Here is a 19,536-nt window from a genome sequence, read left to right on the forward strand (position 1 = left end):
TCTTTTGTCCTTTTGTTGAGTTAATGAACATAACTCTTTATATTTTTTTTTTAATACTTGAGAACATTTTCCACATTTATTCACATTTACTCACTTCCACTTTTCTTTATCATTTTAAAGACACCCATGAACATTTATTGTTCATAAATTCAACATTAGTGATCTATTATAATTATTTTTTAACTCAGATGTATTGTTTTTTATTATATTTCTTTTATATTTATTTACCCCTCTTTTACATTATTTATTTTTTAATTGAAAGTGTGATGAATATTATATGTAATTATACTATGATCAATTTTATGAAATTTATCATAAATAAAATTTAATCATACATTCTCGTGCATAAAAACTAGTTCTCTCTGCACATTTAATACTAACATGCGACTTTAAGCTAAAATACAAAATATTAAACATTTGTCTTAAAATATGTGTATTTAACTTTTAAAAGTTAAGATATTATTTTATTTAATACTAAAATTTTATTTTAAAATTTTCTAACATGTAACCTAACTAAAAATGTTTGTACTAAAGTGCATTGAAACATAAAGTGCATTGAAACAAATCACATATCAGTTTAATTTTTAATAACCATCTCTATAAAAAAATTAATTATAGATAAAAAGTTTCAACTTAATTATAGGCTCGGAGTAAACTTAATTTAAAATCAATTTAAAAACAAATTGTATAGATAAACAGTTTTTTTTTGAATTTTTTGTTTTTTTTAGAAATATAACAAAATTTCAAAAGATCAGTTTTTATTATAGAATTTTATTTATTTTTCAGATTTTTGTATATATTTTTTTTCCATATATTTCTTTAAAGTATTTTGAATAATCTATAATTTATAATTACATATAAAGGCAAAATTTGGTGCAACTTATTTTTATTTCAATTATATATTTTCAATTTTTGTTTTGAATTTCAATTTTTTATATTATCAGTTATATGGCAATTTTCGTATCTCTTTTATTTTATTATTTTTATTATTTTATAAAAAATACAAATTAAAATAAAAAAATAAATATAAAAGCAGACAGACGGATGTGGACATTAATTTAAAATAATTAATTAAACTATTTAAATTTAATCAGCTGAATTATTTACCATATATATTTAAATAATTCAATTTTTAATTTAATGCAATTATTCATATTTTTGCACACCATCAATAACATTTAAATGGCTTAATATAATTATGCTTTTACCCAAATCTTTATAGAAACACAATAAAATACAAAGTTTCACCGGCAAAATTAATAAAAAAATACATGCATAACCGTGATAGTGATGATAACTGAAAGGGGTAAAAAAGCAGTGGGAAGGTAGAGCGCTAATGAAAGCTGGACTCGCAAACAAAAACAGTGATTGATTCTATTGAGACGAATCAGTCACGACACGCCCCAATCCTAACTCAATTCTCCAATCACATGTAATCAAAAAACCAAAACCCCTTTCTTCACATTCTCAACGTTCATACTCAATTTCACCATCTCATTCTTTTTTCCATGGCGTCGAGAACCGGCAACACAAAGCTTTCCTTCGAGGTTCTCCGCCGAAATCCAATCATTGAAGAGGATTCTTTCCTCCATCGTTCCAAATCGGATCCACCAACTCTACCCGATCGCAAGAAACGTAAGAACCGAGCATCCAAGAAGAAGAAGAAACCTCTCGATCCCGCTGATTCCGTCGCTGATTCCGGCGATCCGAACCGGAACATTGAATTGCCGCTCGAAAACGGACGAGCGTGTAACGGTTTCGGGATTGACGCAATGAGGTATTGCGGTAATGGAGGAAGCGTCGTGTATGAGGAAGCTAGTGAAACGAGCATCTCTGGTGTTACTGCGGCGCCTGAGGTTGGTTCTTCGTTTCCGACGACCGTGCGTGGGAGTGTAGAAGGGTTTAATTTCGGTGAATTGAGGCAAAGGAATGTGAATAGCAGTTCTGAGGATTTAGTTGCTTCTGTGGTGGACGATTCCGGTGAAATTCGGGTGGGCGATGATTGTGTGAAGGAGAGTCCGGTGGAGACACCGAGAAAAGAAACGGAAAGGACTGTCCTTACAAAATCGGAAACAGTAGAATCGGTTGACTGGAAGCGGATAATGGAAGAAGATCCGAATTGTGAGTAGCACACGTTCTTTGCTCTGCTCTGCATGCAACATTGCATCTTTTACTTTTCTGTAAAGTTTTCTCGGAATTCAGTATGTGATCATACTGTAACTTGCAATTTGATGGAAATTAAACTAATCAATACTACTTTAGTTGAGCAAACTGGATTCATGTTAGGACCTAGAATTAGTTTCAGAAACAGCCAACTGTTCAAAAAAAGTTGTATGCTAATCATTTTTCAAATACCATTCTATAATTCTATCTTTTATTACGGTGGAGTTTGTTTGGGATCCAAATTCTTTAGTAGTTTGCAAGTGCGGCTTTTCTTTTGGTATTCTAGTTCATGCCTGCATCCAATCAGTTACTATCTAGCTCTATAGGTTTTCTTACATTGCATGTTCTCCCTCAATTTTTCTTTTCAATCTATGTTACAACAAAATTACACATAGGCTTGGTGTGATGTCAAGGAAATGAAAGTTCGGCTGTCCCTGTGTCCCTATATGTAATGTGCTTTGTGATAAATATGGCAGTTTTGACAGGGCTAAAATCCTTTGCCGGTTTTTGATTATGCTCCAGCAGCTCATTTATGACTCAGTATTAGTAAAACGGTCTCTCAGATAATTTTATGTGAAGCATTTTTTTGCTCAACTCTCTTACTTTGTCATTTTAATTTACTCATACTGTGTGTGCTTTTTGGCTTAACTAACCTTTTGGTGATATGTTTTGATGTCAGATGTGTTCACAGTAGATAGGTCTCCTGTAGCATACTTCTTGGAGGAAATGTACAATGGGAATTCGTTACGAAGCACAACTACTCTTGGCAATGAAATAGAAAGAGAGAGAGTTTATGACACTATCTTCCGCTTGCCATGGAGATGCGAATTGGTACACTTCTTTTTCTCAAATATAAGGAAGAATAAATAAAGATGATTTCTGGTTTAGTTTCATGTACTTTTCCTCCAAAGGTAGGGGAAAAGAAGTAAAATTTAGACCTTCCACCTAATGCATAATAGCCAACTTATATTGCATATTTCTGTCAAGGCATTCTACATTTTGTATTCTGGTATCTTAAACATGGAGTGCAATTGCAGCTTATAGATGTTGGCTTCTTTGTCTGCTTCGATTCATTTCTTTCGTTATTAACCATTATGCCAACAAGGATCTTGATGACCATTTGGAGGCTTCTAAAGACAAGGTATGCCTCCTTTCTTAATTTTTCTCCCCTTGTAATAAAATGTTAGTTGGGCCTAATGTGAGGATTTAGGTGATAGATTAATCTTACAGCATCAGTTTCCTTAATTTAGACTTGTCTTTAAGCCGTGCTCATCGAGTACAATCGTACTAGTGCTTTAAATATCGTTGTAAATCTTGGAACAATGAAACAAAAGGTTTTCCTTGGACCATGTCATCCCAAACTAGTGTGTTAGTTGAAAATATAAGATACATGTTTAGAACTTGTTAGTTTATATACAGATTGAGTTAGTCAATGATTTTCTTGTAGCTGACAAATCTCTCCTTAATACTTGTTCATGGGCTTTGATTAGTATTCCCCTTATTCGGTCCATTTAGTATTCTGTTATTAAAATTTGTGATAGTCTATCATGGTTTTCAGTGTTACAATATGACCTAATCATGCTTGTGACAGACAGTTCAAGAGGCTCTCAACAATGGAATTGTCAGATTTCGGATGTTTTATTATTATGAGCTGTGGAGTTATTCTTTTGCAGAGAACAGGTGCAGTGATTCTCTACTCCTCTGATTGTACTTTTTTTTGTATTGACCGGGTTTCATGTTATACTAATTCTGTTCTATTATGTCTTTCAAACCTGCTTCCTCAGATATCAGCTTAATATATCATATGATCCGTGGTCAAGGAACAATAAAATTGTATGTGGTCTACAACGTTTTAGAGGTGAGCATAAATTCATTTGCAAATTTGGATTATGGGGAGTTACTAGCTCCCCATATTGCAAAATTTAACCACACTGTATATTTATGTTATTGAGTTTGTGAGCAAGATCTTCTGAGGGACAAAGGGAATTTTACAGTAATTGGAAGAACAAAATTTTGTCTTTTACATGTAAATCATGAAACTATGACATTTGATGGAATCAAAATTTGCTGTATCTAAAAATTTTTAGTATCAAATACACATCTCCAACTTGTTTAGTTTGTCATCACACCCATTATTTGATCATATAAAGTAGTAAACTGACAAAAAGAAAAAGCTGTTTTATTTTTCATATTGCCTTAGGTAAGATTTGGGACAGCCCCAAACCCAAAGGGAAATTTAACAATAGGAGTGGGATTAATGAATGATACAAATAATCCGATGATAGTTTTTTTTGAAACATCCACATGGGTATGCCATGGCCTTTTGGTGCTTAAACAGTTCATCAGTTCACAGATACTGAAATTGTAATCTATGCAGCTAGAGATGTTACTCGTGGTTACCTACTTTCTACTTATTTCATAAGTGACAAAAATCATAATATCCATAATGAGACTTATACTGTATGTTTGTAACTGATAATTGAAATTCTTGCAGATATTTGATAAACTGTGTCAAAGTTTTAATGGGGATGTGTTGCAAACATCATTTCATTCTGCTGAAGGACTTGCAAGTTGCCCTCCAGAAAATATGAGATTCTGGCTTTGGAGATTTGTCTGTGACCAAGCTTTAGCTGTGGTAGCTTCAAATATCCTTTTTCATTGGGTTGACTTTTCTCCCCAGTTGTTTGGATAACTATTTTCTTTTGTAAAAAAAAAGAACTTCAGGGTCGGTTATTGAGTTCCTTAACCAGTCTTACTTGTTCATTCTTTTATCTTATTAGCTCAGGCAATCACTCTATCTACCTGTATAGTTGCTCACAACAATGCGTTGTTAGCTTTGCTGGTGTCAAATAATTTTGCTGAGATTAAAGGCAATGTTTTTAAGCGGTACAGCAAGGATAATGTTCACAGCTTGGTTTACTTTGGTAAGTTATCTTTCTTACTACAGTTTGTGTTCTTTGATTTCAGCTTATTTGGGGTAGATATATATGCTTCTAAATTCAAACATGGAAAACGGTTTCTGTAATTTGTTACACTGTAATATTAGTTTGAGCTAGTCTTGTCAATAGGTATTCTAATAATTATGCGCAATTCTTTTATTAATAATGCCGCGAATTGAGTCCCGTTAAGATAGCTCAGTTCGTAGCTGTATAGGGACATCGGATGCAGGGGCGCGGGTTTGAACCCGCGACATCCCACTTGTTCATCTTTAATAAGATGGACTCTAGTCATTAGGCTACTTAACCAAACAAAAAAATGTCGCGAGGAAGGTACTTTCAACATTTGAGCTTTTTTTTTCCAATCCAATTATTTGAGTCTTGTATTAGTGCGTAGACTTAGTTTTGCCTTCTTTGGCACCTTGATCCTATGCCATTTAGTATCAGAAAAAACTTTTGCTTTAAGTTGTTTGACTCCTTTTATTTTTGTTATATAATTCTAAGAGCATGTTCGAAACAGAGTCTACTTTTGCAGAATCAGAAAGAGAATGCAAAGTCTTTTAATGGAAATGATAAATATATCGACACTTAGGAATGTAATTGTATTTTATTCTATATAATAGGTTTGGTCATCAGTCATGGAATAATTTAAAAATAATGAGGGTTGATAAAGAAAAGCATTAGTTTATTCCCAGCGATTTGAGGATTCAGGTTTTGTCTCCCACGCAATCAAAGATTGGAATCTGAGTTTGTCTTTCCAGTGATTTTAGTTTATTTGTCTTCCTTATTTTGAGGAAGAGACAAATGAAATGAATGAATAAATAGCAGTAGGCTCTGTTTCCTGTAATAGTAGAATCATTTTCTATCAATGACAATGGCAAAATTGCGCCTTTCACATTTCTAGATTGATCTTGATGAAGAACATTTCACACTCTTTACTTTTCTAATATGGTATTATGAGCCTATGGTCCATAATATTAATAATGGCTTCCAATTCTGAAACTGAACAATCATCTACACTGCAAGATGGATCTTCCACGAAGAACATCTTCAAAACCTTTGCTCAGACACGTTAGTATCAAGCTTGATGACTTGAATGAAGAACATCTTCAAAACCTTTGCTCGACACGTTAGTATCAAGCATGGTGACTTGAATTTTCATCCCTGGGAGCAGCAAGTTGAAGGAATCATCTGGATTCACAAGCTTCATCTCCATCTCGTAAATTCAGTTATTCCAATTTGATACCTCATTATTGAGGATCGTGCGTCTGACACTGAAAACCCTGCGTACTTGACGTGGCAGCTGGAGGATTCATTGCTCTTTACGTGGCTTCTCACAGCTCTCTCGATTCAGTCCTTCCTCGTTCGTTGTGTTCACGCACATGAGGTACGGGCTGCTTTAGATCAATTTCAGAAAACTCAAATCAACGTAAAGTCGTGATGATGGTTAAACCCTACATACAATTCACTCTTATTGCCCCATCATTGGCTCAATGCTTTATCTCAACAAAATCAGTCCAGTCGGTGGTTAGCTTCTTCAACTTCACCTCAGTGGCATGGAACTCCTCCTGGTTTCCCTCCTAGACCTTCCTTTCTTACCTACACCTCAGTTCCAATCAAGACAACCTCAAGCCTATCTCACTAGAAAAGAAGGTCATAATTCTCAACTTTCAACCTCTTAATGGTATCCTGACTCAGGAGCCACTCACAATGCTTATAATTTCTAAAAAAGCATTCATGTATCGGGATCAGATCAAGTAATGCTTGGAAATGGACAAAGCTTGCCTACCACTTCTATTGGTTCCACAACCTTTCACCCATCACACAAGCCACACACCACTCTCACTCTCCACAACTTATTATTGGTTCCTAATATCACTAAGAATTTAATTTCTGTGAGTCAATTTGCTAAGAACGATGTGGTATTCTGAGTTTCATCCTGATTTGTGTCTTTTTAAATCTCAGACTTCCTTTGAGATTTTGCTGCAAGGATCACTTGGGAAAGATGACCTTTACTTCTTTGATCAACTACAACCTACAAAATCTGGGTCTATCAATCACAAGTCACCTTATGTTAACACTCTCACCACATTACACCTATAAATTTGAATTCTAATGCAAATAAAATATCACTGGAATAGGTCCTTCTCTGTACACCACATGGCCCTTAAAGCTACTCACACACTTTGTAATATTCCTATACTTGTACAACAAAATTAGATTTCTGCACTGCATGTTGCTTAGGCAAAGCTCAAAGATTACCATCATTTACTTTAACTACTTCTCATCACGCCCCTTTTGAATTAGGCCCTTCTCTGTACACCACATGGCACTTAAAGCTACTCACACACTTTGTAATATTCCTATACTTATTCAACAAAATTAGATTTCTGCACTGCTTGTTGCTTAGGCAAAGCTCAAAGATTACCATCATTTACTTTAACTACTTCTTATCCCGCTCCTTTTGAATTGGTTCTTGGTGATGTCCGTGGTTCTACGCCTATGACCTCATCATCTGGATACAAGTACTTGTTAACTTGTGATGCTTTCACCAAGTGCACATGGACTTTAATACTTAAATTCAAGTCTGAAGTCCACATAACTCTCACATATTGTTGCAACTCGGTTTAAGATTAAGGTTAAGTCAATACAAACTAATGAAGCTGGGGAGTTTCAAACTCTTCTCCTATTTTTTCCTAACATGGTATAGTCCACATACTAACTAGCCCTTACACACACCATTAGAATGGGTATGTTGAGAGGAAACATAGACATGTTGTGGAAACTAGACTTACTCCATTAGCTCAAACCAATCCTCCACTCAAGTTTAGGGACTATGCCTTACAAGCTGCAACTTATCTTATAAACAGAATGCTCACCGTTACTCTAGCAATGAACTCTTCTTATTTTGTTCTACTCAAAGCCGTTCCTGATTATAAATTTCTTAAAACCTTTTGTTATGCCTCTTATCCACACTTTAGGCCTTAAAATCTCCACAAATTTGCATATCACTAAAGGGAGTGTCTCTATTAGAGTAAAGTGTAGGTTAGCTTAAACTTTACTCTAATAGTCTCTTCCTTGTTTGCTTTCCTACACTTTACTCTAATAGTCTCTTCTAACCACAAGGTCTACAAGTCTCTAGCTAGTGATAATAGGAGAATATACATCTCAAAGGATGTTATATTCAATGAACTCGAATTACATTATTCCACAATGTTCTCACCTACTTTCCCTTTCCCAACCAATTCCAGTAATGTGTCAATCCCATTTCCTTCCTCATCCTTCCACAATACCACACTCAATCTTCCCTCCAATTCTAGCCCCCTTCTAGTTACTCCCACATACCTACACATTCATCTGGACCTGACACTCTCCCTTTTCTAATCAGGCCACTGATATTATTTGTAGTCTGTTGATATTTGTATATATTGTTAAGATATTTTGTATATATAGATAGTCCCACATCCACTATAGCATGTAATTAGCTGTAAATCTCTCTCTCTCTCTCTCTATAATACGGTCTCTGTAGTACTTTTTAAAACATAGTTTATTCAAATGTTTCTCATTCTCTCTTATTTTAACATAGTATAAGAGCCTATTGAGAGCCAACCGTTCACTGTGCTTTACTCGGTTGATTCATTGTTTTCTAGTGATAACGTTTTTCCGGTAAACCGTGTCCTAACTCCGGTTTGCCTTCCTTTCACTGGCGTGAGTCTTCTCGACATCGATTTTCTGACCACCATCACATTGCCACCGCCGATGCTACTGTTTTCGGCTACCTTCCGGCAAGCCAACACTATCAGCAGAAGCGCCTCCTCCGATACGACCGTTCCCCAAATTTTCACTCTTAGAAGCCACTTGCACAACGCGTGAAAGCGCGTCCGGTGGCCGATCCCGGCGACTTTATTTTGTCACCTTTATTGATGTTTTTTCACGTTGCACGTTATTTTTAATGAAAAATAGATCTGAATTATTTTTTAATTTTGAACAATGTTATAAAGAAATAAAAACTTAGTTTGGTGTGTCTATTCGTACCTTAAGAAGTGATAATGCTCGTGAATACTTATCCCAACAATTTCAAACTTTTATGTCCAGCAATTGTATATTCCACCAAACATCTTGCCCTCGTACACCTTAACTGGGGTGTTCGTGGTGCGGTTTGGATCGGTTTTGAAGCAAAATATCAACTGATCCAAAGATAAATTTACTCGCGGTTTGGTTTGCTTTTGGATGATTTGTTAAAAAAATTCGATTCGATCCGATCCAATTTCTGCTTTGGATTGGTTTTTTAGATATCCAAATTACAAATTATATTTTTATTAATATTATAAAAGTACTATAAATAATAAGTTTGATATTAATATATAACATATACTATATTAAAAGTTTTACAAAATGATAATGATTGCTTATGGTTGAAACAAATGAAATAATAAAAATAAATAGATTAAATCAAACTAATAAATATTATTTACAAAAGTAAGTATCATCTAATAATAAATTAACACAACATATCATACTAATAAAAAATAAAAAAGTATAAAAATATGTTCGGTTTAGATCGGTTTTGAAAAATAAATCCAAAATCCGATCCGAACCGAGCGGTTTTTACAAAATGACATTCAAACACATCCAATAATTTTTGGTTTTTTGCGATTTTCGGTTTTTTTGATCGGTTTGCGGTTTTTATTTGGATCGGTTTGGATTTGAAAACCCCTACACCTCAACAAAACGGAGTAGCCGAACGCAAAAATAGGCATCTCTTAAAAACCACTCATACCCTACTTCTCCATGGTAATGTTCCACTCTAGTTATGGGGGAATGCTATGCTAACGACATGTTATCTTATAAATCGCATGCCCTCATCTGTCCTTAACGACAAAATACCTCACTCAATAATTTTTCCCCATTCCTCCTTCACCCAATTCCTCCCTGTGTTTTTGGGGCTATATGCTTTGTACACAATCTCTCTCCTGAACTTGATAATCTATCAGCTCGATCACTAAAGTGTGTCTTTCTTGGTTATCATCGATCCCAAAAAGGTTATCGTTGCTATTCACCTACTCTATGACGATACCTCATATCGGTCGATGTTACCTTCTTCTCGCCATTGTAGCCATTCGACATTGGTCTCTTCATCAATTTGACATCAAAAATGCATTTTTGCATGGTGATCTTGAAGAGGAAGTATATATGGAGCAACCACCTGAGTTTGTTGCTCAGGGGGAATCATATACTATCTGGAAAGTTGAATTATCTCACGGTCACTCGTCTGAATATTTCTTCTGTAGTTAGTATGGTAAGGCAATTCTTAAATTCTCCTTGTCAGGAACACATGGCAGATGTTATCCGGATTCTGAGATACATCTAATGTGCTCCAGGAAAAGGTCTCGTGTATGAAGATAAAGGACATACTCAAATAATTGGATAGTACCACAGAACTTCGAGGATCTCCAATGCTGATTGGACAGGGTCACCTAATAATAGATGATCCACCTCTGGGTATTGTGTATTTGTTGGAGGAAACCTTATATCTTGAAAAAGGAAGAAACACAATGTAGTTGCAAGATCAAGCACCGAGGCAGAGTATAGGGTCATGACAATGGCAACATGTGAATTCATTTGGTTAAAATAGTTACTCAAGGAACTTCAAATTGAAGAAGCAAGACCAATGATACTTATTTGTGACAATCAAGCTACATTGCACATTGCTTCAAATCTAGGCTTCCATGAAAGGACCAAAGATATTGAGATAGACAGTCACTTTATCAGAGAAATGATTGAATCAGGCGACGTCGTCACAACCTTTGTCAACTCTAATGATCAATTGACAGATGTGCTTAGAAAATTCTTGCAATGTCCCAGAACTAATTATATATGTGACAAGCTTGGTGCATTTGAATTATATGCTCAACCCTGAGGGGAGTGTTAATATTTGTATATATTGTTAAAAATATTTGTATATATAGTCCCACATTGATTATAGCATGTAATTTGTTGTAAATCTCTCTATATAATACAGTCTCCGTAGTGTTTTTTAAACATATAGTTTATTCAAATGTCTTTTATTCTCTCTCTTATTTTAAGTCAAAGTTTCCCTTCCATTTCACCCATACACATCAATGCAGAATTCATTCCAGCCTCTTCCCCACTCTGATTCAGACACTTCACTTGTGTCATCTTCTACCTCTCATGCTTCTGTGCATAGTTCTCTTACTATCCCTCCCCAACCATACAAAATTCACCTTAAGAATACTCAACTTAAGAATACTCAACCTAGACTTCATCCCACACTTCTATTTACTAAGCTTGAACCTACTTCTTACAAACTAACCCTTAAATGTTCAAAGTGGCAGTCATCTATCTATGTGGAATACAATGCTCTTCTTAACAGCAACACTTGGACCCTCACCTCTCTCCCTCCAAGTAGAAGTTCCATTGGGTGTAAATGGATACAAGGCTTGTTGCAAATAGGTTCCTTCAGCATCTAGGATTTGACTTCCAAGACTTTCTCCCCAGCATCCAAACTTGCCATAGTAAGGACAATACTCACTTTTGCAATTTCAAGAAAATGGCATATCGCCCAATTAGATGTGAATAAGGCCATTCTAAATTTGTTACTTAATGAAAAAGTCTACTTGCAACAACCACCTGGGTTTCTCAACTGACATATCCTTAGTATGCAAGCTAAATAAAGTTATCTATGGCCTCAAGCAAGCACCATAGATCTGGGTAGAAAGGTTCACAGCAGCTTTACATTGCTTTGTCTTTCGGGTAAGTAAGTATGATGCCTTCTCTATACACAGTTACCAGACCCACCTACTCCATCTTCATGTTGATCTATCCATATGGCATTATTGTCACTCCATCTTCACGTTGATCTATCCATATGGTATTATTGTCACGGGAAACTCTCAATCTCACATTCAACATCTGGTTTCAAATCTGAATGCTCAGCTCCTACCCAAACAACTAGGTAACCTTGATTAGTTTTTGGGAATTGAGTAATCTCATCTCTCCAATGACAACTTAGTCCTTTCTCAAACAAAGTATATTAGAGATCTTCTGGCTAATACAAACATGAGTGATGCTAAAGGCTTATGCACCTCATGGTTGCTAATCTCAAACTCTCCAAAATGGGATTTATTTATCTTAGTGACCTCATCTATTACAAGTCTCTGGGGTCAGTGTCTTGCAATATTTACCAGCATAACAAGACTAGAAAGCAGTTTCTCTGTAAACAGAGCATGTCAATTTCTCTCCCAATCTCTTGAAAGCCACTGAACTTAGGTATGGCAACAGGGCGCTGTGGGGGCAATTTTTCAGCATTAACGACCCTGCCTCCACCCCCAGAAATTGTAACTTTTTCAACAAAACAAAACATGTTTGTGTTTTCGAATATTTGTATTTCATTTCTTCATAGCATCAAAAACAAATAATTAAATTAAATAGAAACATTCAACATAAATTAATCATACCATAAACAACAAACGTTCAAATTTTTTTAAATAATGTTTGTCACATCCATAAACACATTATCTTCGAATAATCAAATCCGTTGGATGTAAAATTTAAATTCCCCACACTAGAATTCTTCATACCAGAGTAATTAATCCCAGATAACGGAGAGTGGCCGACCCCAAAAATGGGATAGCGGGATAGCGGATAGTGGGATAATTTTTTGGACTAATTATATGCATAATCTACTTATATTATTATTCATCCCAAAATCAATATATTTTAAAAGAAAGGAAAAAAAAACCATGATATGAAAGAAAAAACAACCTGAAAACGAATAGAAAAACAATGAATAGAGAAGAACAGGATAAAGAACAAAATAGAAAAGGAGAAAACAGAAGAAACGTGATGGAGAAAGGTGAAAAAACACGAAGGAGAGGAGAAAACATGGATAACTACAACAATTTTTTCAATTTAAAAACTTTTTAAGTGTTAAAAGGTCTTTTCGCACTCCAAAAAAGCCCTAAAAGAAGAAAACCACTCTAGACTGGAAAGCGCTCCGCTCCTCTAACCCGCTATCCCAGCTTTCCCGGCCGCTATCCAAAACTGGGATGCGCGCCGCTCCTCTGTAGCGGAGGGTTTCCGCACCGGGAGAGAATCTCGAGATAGCGCTTGGAGCGGCCGCTATTAATAACTGTGCTTCATACAAAACTCACATGATTTTTTTTGAAACCGCAATTTGTTTGGGAACATCCTGCGTTGCAAAGGTACGAGTAGGTACGCGGTACCCGGTACCCGGTACGGGTAGGTATGCGATACCTGTACTGGTACAGAATATGACATTTTTAGAAAAACAAGGTATGGGTACGGTGTCGGTATGTACCATAAGAGTATCGTACGTGTACCGGTACCCGGTACGTACCTGGTACCGGTACTTTGCCTAAAATTGAGTACCCGTGCTTCACAGAGAACATCACAAAATTGTGGCCAAAGTATGTACTTAAGCCTAATAAATACAAGGATGACTTAGTAATTTTAAGTAGGCCGGTGGGTGTAGGGCGGGTATCCCTGCCCCTGCCCCTGCCCCTGCCCCTGCCCCTAATTAGATCGATATTTCCGCATTAAAATCAGGGAGGGTTCGTCCGGGTTCTGATCTTGTTGCCGTGCCTAATTGGACTGCAGTCAAAAGAATTGTGTGATACCTTAGAGGTACTCTTCATCATGGACTGCTGCTCAATCCTGCTCCAACCTCAAAACCCCTGTTGGTTACTGCATTCTCTGCTGCTGATTAGGGAGTTGATCCAGATGATAGGAAGTCCTCATAGGGACTTGTATCTATCTTAGACCAAATCTTGTTTCTTTGGTGGTCTAAGAAACAAATCTTGGTGGCCAGAACTAGTACTGAAGCTAAGTACAGAAGTTTGGCTACCACTTCAGTAATGGTTCCTTGGCTGCAATTTCTTCTAAAAGAGCTCAATGTTCCTCTTACTACTCCTTTTCTATTTTGTGACAATTTGTGCACCGTGGCTCTGTCACGCAACCCTGTTTTAAATGCCAAAACAAAGCAGATGGAGCTGAATATCTTTTTTCTAATTGAGAGGGTGATCAATAAGACCCTGGTAGTTCAACACATAGCAGTTATAGACTCCGAGTTGCTGACAAGAGTACTCTCTCAGAGAGAAATCTTCCAGGATTTGAAGGGTAGATATTAGAGTAAATGTACCAAGTGTATTAGTTATATCTGTAATTGTTTTGTTTATGTTAAGCAAAGCAAATTAGATTGCAATTGTAACAAACACTCTATGCCGAGGCAGCATAGTTGTAACTGAGTAGTTGCTCGTCCTTATACATAGAAGTGGGCTATTTCCTGTAATAGTAGAATCATTTTCTGTCAAATTTATAATAGTTTTCATAACAGAATTATTTCTTTCTCGTTTCTAGATGAAGAACACTTCACCCTCTCTAATTTTCTAATATACCATCTGTTTTTTTTTTTCTTTCATTTTGTCTCATAAGTTGTTAATTTTTATTTTTATTTCCTTCCATTTCTTATGGTGGCAAGCAGATTCTGTGGAGAGATTTCACATTTCAGCATTTATCTTATTCGTTTTGGCTCAGAATATTCTTGAGGCAGAGGGTCCCTGGTTTGAAAGCTTTCTTTATGTAAGATTTGGAAATATTTTAGCTCCTACAATTTGTTGAATAAATTTAGTTTGTCGTGTGGAATCAATTTCTCTTCTTGCCTTAGTCTTGCTCCTGACATATATTTTGTTTGATCCAGAATATCTTCTTGGTGTACGTATGTGAAATGGTTATTGATATTATCAAGCATTCATTCATTGCTAAATTCAATGATATTAAGCCCATTGCCTACTCTGAGTTCCTTGAAGACCTATGTAAACAGGTATTTCAGCTGATTTACGTGTATATTATGAAAGCTATATGATTAGTTGTTGTGAAAGCTAATATACAGCTGGAACCACTTTGATAATGTGGTATCTTTTTTCGAATTGCTACTTAGAGCTGATAGCCTTATTGGGTTTTTGAGCAACAAACTTGACAATGCATCAAGATACTCCACCAATCTATATTTCAAATGCCTTTTGGAGTTATTTGCCACAATAAAGAAATAATCTTTACTGTTCAGGTTTCTATATTGAAAAAATTGTCTTTTTTTCTTAATTCATTTGAGTGTCTTTGATTTAATTTTCTGATTTATCCCCCCACCTACATTGTTTATTCCGTAATGTTAAAAAATGAATTTCTTTTTACCATGTAGGAGTTTCTTATACAATACTACCTCATGTTTTTTACTAAGAGTCATTTAAACATTTTCACATGTATTAAGAAATGTTACCATCGATGAATGAAAAAGATAAATAATGAAGGATTTTGCAAAATGGTATAATAGGAAAATAGCATTAATGATTTATTGGTATTGCAAAACCACTTATAATTTGATTTTTTTTTTCTCAAAGCAATTTATAATTAAAAAACGGAGGGAGTATTACGTATTAGTGCATAGAAGTGTAGTGTATCAAAACAAAAATTTAGCGGACACCAGAGAAAGCCACTATTAGTAATAGTAGGTTAAGAAATATGTATAGTTCTGTCTTTATATTATGACAATAACATTGCATTAACCTTTTAGCCTGTTAAGAATATATGCCTGACCTTGAATTTTCGCTTTATGTAGACTCTAAATTTGCAAACTGAGGGTGTAAAGAAAAACCTAACTTTTGTCCCGCTTGCTCCGGCGTGTGTGGTAAGCATAAATGAGTTTCAGATGTTTGTTTGCATCCAATTTGATGTCTTTATATTTTTTCCTTTCATTACTTGTTCTTAGGTTATTCGAGTTCTAACCCCAGTATATGCTGCAAACCTTCCTCAAAATCCTCTTCCATGGAAAATTTTCTGGATTCTGCTTTTTTTAACAATGACCTATGTTATGCTCACAAGCCTCAAGGTTCTCATGGGTATGGGCCTACAGAAACATGCCACTTGGTATATTAATCGCTGCCGAAGGAGGAAGCATCACCTTCATGCAGATTAGTTTAGGAGGTCAAATATTTCTTGAGTTAATGTGATCTGCTGCCCAGGGAATCACACTCATGTGCCCAAAGGACATGGAGACTTTTCTGACATGGCTCAGCTCTTGCTTAATCATCGGTGAATGGCACATATGAGAACAACTTTATCGGTCTTTTGATAAGACAAACCTGGAGATGGTTTCTCCTTCCAATTTTGACAGCAAAGTATAGTTTGATGATTACACAATAAGGATAGAAGTTTTTTTTTTTTTTGTTAATTTTTTAATTTTTACAGAATAAGAATAGAAAGTTAAATAGGCTGTGTAGTTGTCATGGGTTGTAATCATGCCTCCCCTTCCATTCTAAATTTTGCAAACAAAGTTACTTCCCAATCTTCCTTAAAGGCAATGCAAAGTGTGTTTGGTTACATCAGGGTGCTCAACGGGTTCCAATAGAGACATAGAAATGCATAAAAACGAATATTAATTGCCATTGGAAAGAGATTTGAACCAGTCCGTTTCTCTAATGCTGGTGTGTCTTGAAGCGGGATTTTGTGAAGAGAGGAAGCAGAGATGAGAGAAGACGCATGAGAAAGCCCAACTTGCTTGCTTGACTGTGTAAGTCACTAACGACTATTTTGAAATTTATTTGCATAAACTTGTCCAGAACAAGTTACAAAAGCATAAAACAAAATAAGCTATGATGATCAGTGTTTAAAGATGAAAACCTTTATTTTCTCTCCTATTATTTTACTATAGAGGAACAAGTATAAAGATACAAGCATTAAAAGAAGTGTGAAATTATTCTATGAAATTATTGTATGGTATTGGTTGGAGGCGAAGAGGAACTTTCTTGTTGACAGTGAGCCCAAATTTCTCAGTCATGTCTATTTCTTGAAGAGATGCATCGTCATTTGTAGGTAGCTTCCAGTCAAACCAATACAAAAGATTAGCAACCATATGCTCGGTGGAAGCAAGCCCAAACGCAATACCAGGACATTTTCTTCTCCCAGAACCAAACGGGATAAATTGGAAGTCTTGACCATTGAAATTAACCTTGTTATTTTCAAATCTCTCAGGTAGAAACTCTTCTGGCATTTCCCAAAATTCAGGATCCCTCTGGATTGCCCATGCATTGATATATACCAATGTTTTATCAGGAATCTCATACCCTCCAAGTTTAACACTAGATGTTGTTTCTCTAGGAGCCAGAAGAGGAGCAGCTGGATGCATCCTCAACGTTTCTTTGATTACACATTTCATGTAGTCCATTTGATCGACATCACTGTCCTCTATTTTTGTTTTTTTCCCTACAATTCTCCTTACTTCCTCCTGTGCTTTCTTCATTATGGCTGGATTTCTTACAAGTTCTGTCATAGTCCATTCAACTGTTGTTGAAGTTGTGTCACTTCCTCCTAAAAACATGTCCTGAAAATATGGGAACAGAAAACAGTTGGGATTATGTAAAGAATAAAACCCTGCAAGATTATAATGCTTATTAGCCACTGTCAGACAATCAACTCATGCTAATATAAAAACAACTTCTGATGTTTTATGAATTAGTATTTTAATATAGCGTGAGCTTTTAATTAGTTAGATTAAATTAAACCAATATTTTAATTGCCATTGCGACACATCCAAAATCTTGATGGGTATTTGAATATAAATTGTCAATGGATTTGGTTTTCCACGTGGAGAAAGGGATTGGAAGGAAAACCATTAAGATTGCTTTTAAGTCACTTTCTGTGAGGTCGAACTCTGAAAGACCATCAGCCTGAAGTTGAAGCAGAATGTCGAGGAAATCTTTCTTGTTGGGGTCTCTCCTGGACATCCTATGTCCTACAATTATTTGATCAAAGAAATCGTCCATTTCTTCAAAAGTAGCTTTGAATTTTTTAATTTGGCCAGTAAGAACATCAACCCAACCCAACGAAGGGAACAGATCTCCAATACTAAAATCTGAAATTTGAACCATTATCTGCCTGCCAAGTTCTCCGAATCTGCAACCATCAGCGTCGTATTTTTTTCCAAACATACACCTACAGATTATGTTGTTTGCAGTTGCTATCAACATCTCACTAAGGTTCACAGTGCAACAACCTTCACTCAAACTCAATGCTTTACGTATCTTTTCAACCAATGCCATCGCTTCCTCTTCTCTAATAAACTGTACTGATTGCACCCTTTTCTGACTCAACAATTCAATCACACACAGTTTCTTTTTCTGTCTCCATGTATCACCATAAGATGCAAACGCAATGTCCTTGCATCCATAGAGTAAAGCTTTTGTTGATGTCAGATTCGGCCGGCTCGCAAAAATGGTATCATGTGTATGCATGACTTCTTTGGCCATATCTACTGAGGAAACCACCAACACACGAAGCTGGCCAAACTGCAACAGCATCAGAGGACCATACATTTGTGATAGGGAATGAAAAGAACGATGAGGTAGAGTTCCTAGCTGAAGGTAGTTGCCAATTATTGGCAATCCAGGTGGGGATGGAGGTAGGTTTAATTTGTTTATTCTTGTGAACTTGAACACCAGCAGTATGCTGATGATGAAGGAAAGAAACATGAAAAGGGTGGTATTTAGATCTTGGAACATTCTTAACATTTTCTTGCTGATATGAAGTACTTGAAAATATCTATCTTTTATTTGTTTATTTGATTTGATGTGTGTTGTTGATTCGTTATGCATGTGTTTAAATACCGAGAAATTAACCTCGTACCGTAAGAAGCTACAAAAAAGATGCGTACGTGTTGCATTTAGGTGGTAGAGGTGACGCCATTCTTCTGATCAGACCCATATAATACAAAATCTTAACTTCAAAAGAATTAGAATGGTTGGGATTGGTATACTCGATCCTACAAGAAGAATAACACAGGGTGTGTAGAAGTACCCCTTTACTCTAATCGGTGTGTCGGCAGATTTCTCCCATATACATGTCATAACAAGTTTCATTATTTACAGTTTTCTAAATCACTGATTTTTATCAGACAACATGGTTTCAACACAAATCTTATTTTATTATCTCTCGAACGATCAAATGTCTTCTAAAAGACTAACACAAATCTAATAACAAAACTAACAGTTCATAGCACCGGATTCAAATAGATAAAAAGACTAATATAACCAAGACTTGAATCAAAATCCCAAGTTGAGTATTTAACATATGGCTGCATTATTCAAAAGTTTTTTTTTTGTACATATACAATGGAAGAGCTTGACCTCCTTCGAAGGAGTACACCTTCCAACCAAACCAACGGTGGATATTAGCAAGCACGTATTCAGTAGAACCAAGTCCAAATGAAATTCCAGGACCCCCCTTCTCCCATAACCAAATGGAATGTATTGCAAGTTGTCATTCAACAATGAACTAACTGGTTTATCCAACTTTCCAAATATGGCAAGTTGTTACTAACTTTTAAAGGAAATTTTCTAATACAGAA

At 35.7% G+C, this 19,536-nt stretch overlaps 2 protein-coding genes across 2 annotated transcripts; one reads left to right on the forward strand and one right to left on the reverse strand.

Annotated features, from left to right (window-relative positions):
* Positions 1-1,295: 1,295 nt before the first annotated feature.
* On the forward strand, positions 1,296-16,514 carry LOC127083727 (protein POLLEN DEFECTIVE IN GUIDANCE 1). The gene is made up of 11 exons (XM_051024059.1): positions 1,296-2,121; positions 2,843-2,994; positions 3,201-3,304; positions 3,755-3,843; positions 3,948-4,021; positions 4,658-4,808; positions 4,920-5,087; positions 14,623-14,720; positions 14,839-14,961; positions 15,754-15,822; positions 15,904-16,514. Exons 1-11 carry the CDS (start codon positions 1,509-1,511, stop codon positions 16,108-16,110), a joined length of 1,848 nt encoding a protein of 615 aa, XP_050880016.1. The 5' UTR covers positions 1,296-1,508; the 3' UTR covers positions 16,111-16,514.
* Positions 16,515-16,705: 191 nt separating this feature from the next.
* LOC127083729 (phenylacetaldehyde oxime monooxygenase CYP71AN24) lies at positions 16,706-18,767 on the reverse strand. The gene is made up of 2 exons (XM_051024060.1): positions 17,804-18,767; positions 16,706-17,514 (listed from the first exon to the last, which is right to left on the reverse strand). Exons 1-2 carry the CDS (start codon positions 18,698-18,700, stop codon positions 16,888-16,890), a joined length of 1,524 nt encoding a protein of 507 aa, XP_050880017.1. The 5' UTR covers positions 18,701-18,767; the 3' UTR covers positions 16,706-16,887.
* Between the last annotated feature and the right edge of the window lie 769 nt (positions 18,768-19,536).

The sequence above is a fragment of the Lathyrus oleraceus genome, chromosome 5, assembly GCF_024323335.1.
Source record: "Lathyrus oleraceus cultivar Zhongwan6 chromosome 5, CAAS_Psat_ZW6_1.0, whole genome shotgun sequence".
Classification (NCBI taxonomy): domain Eukaryota; kingdom Viridiplantae; phylum Streptophyta; class Magnoliopsida; order Fabales; family Fabaceae; genus Lathyrus; species Lathyrus oleraceus.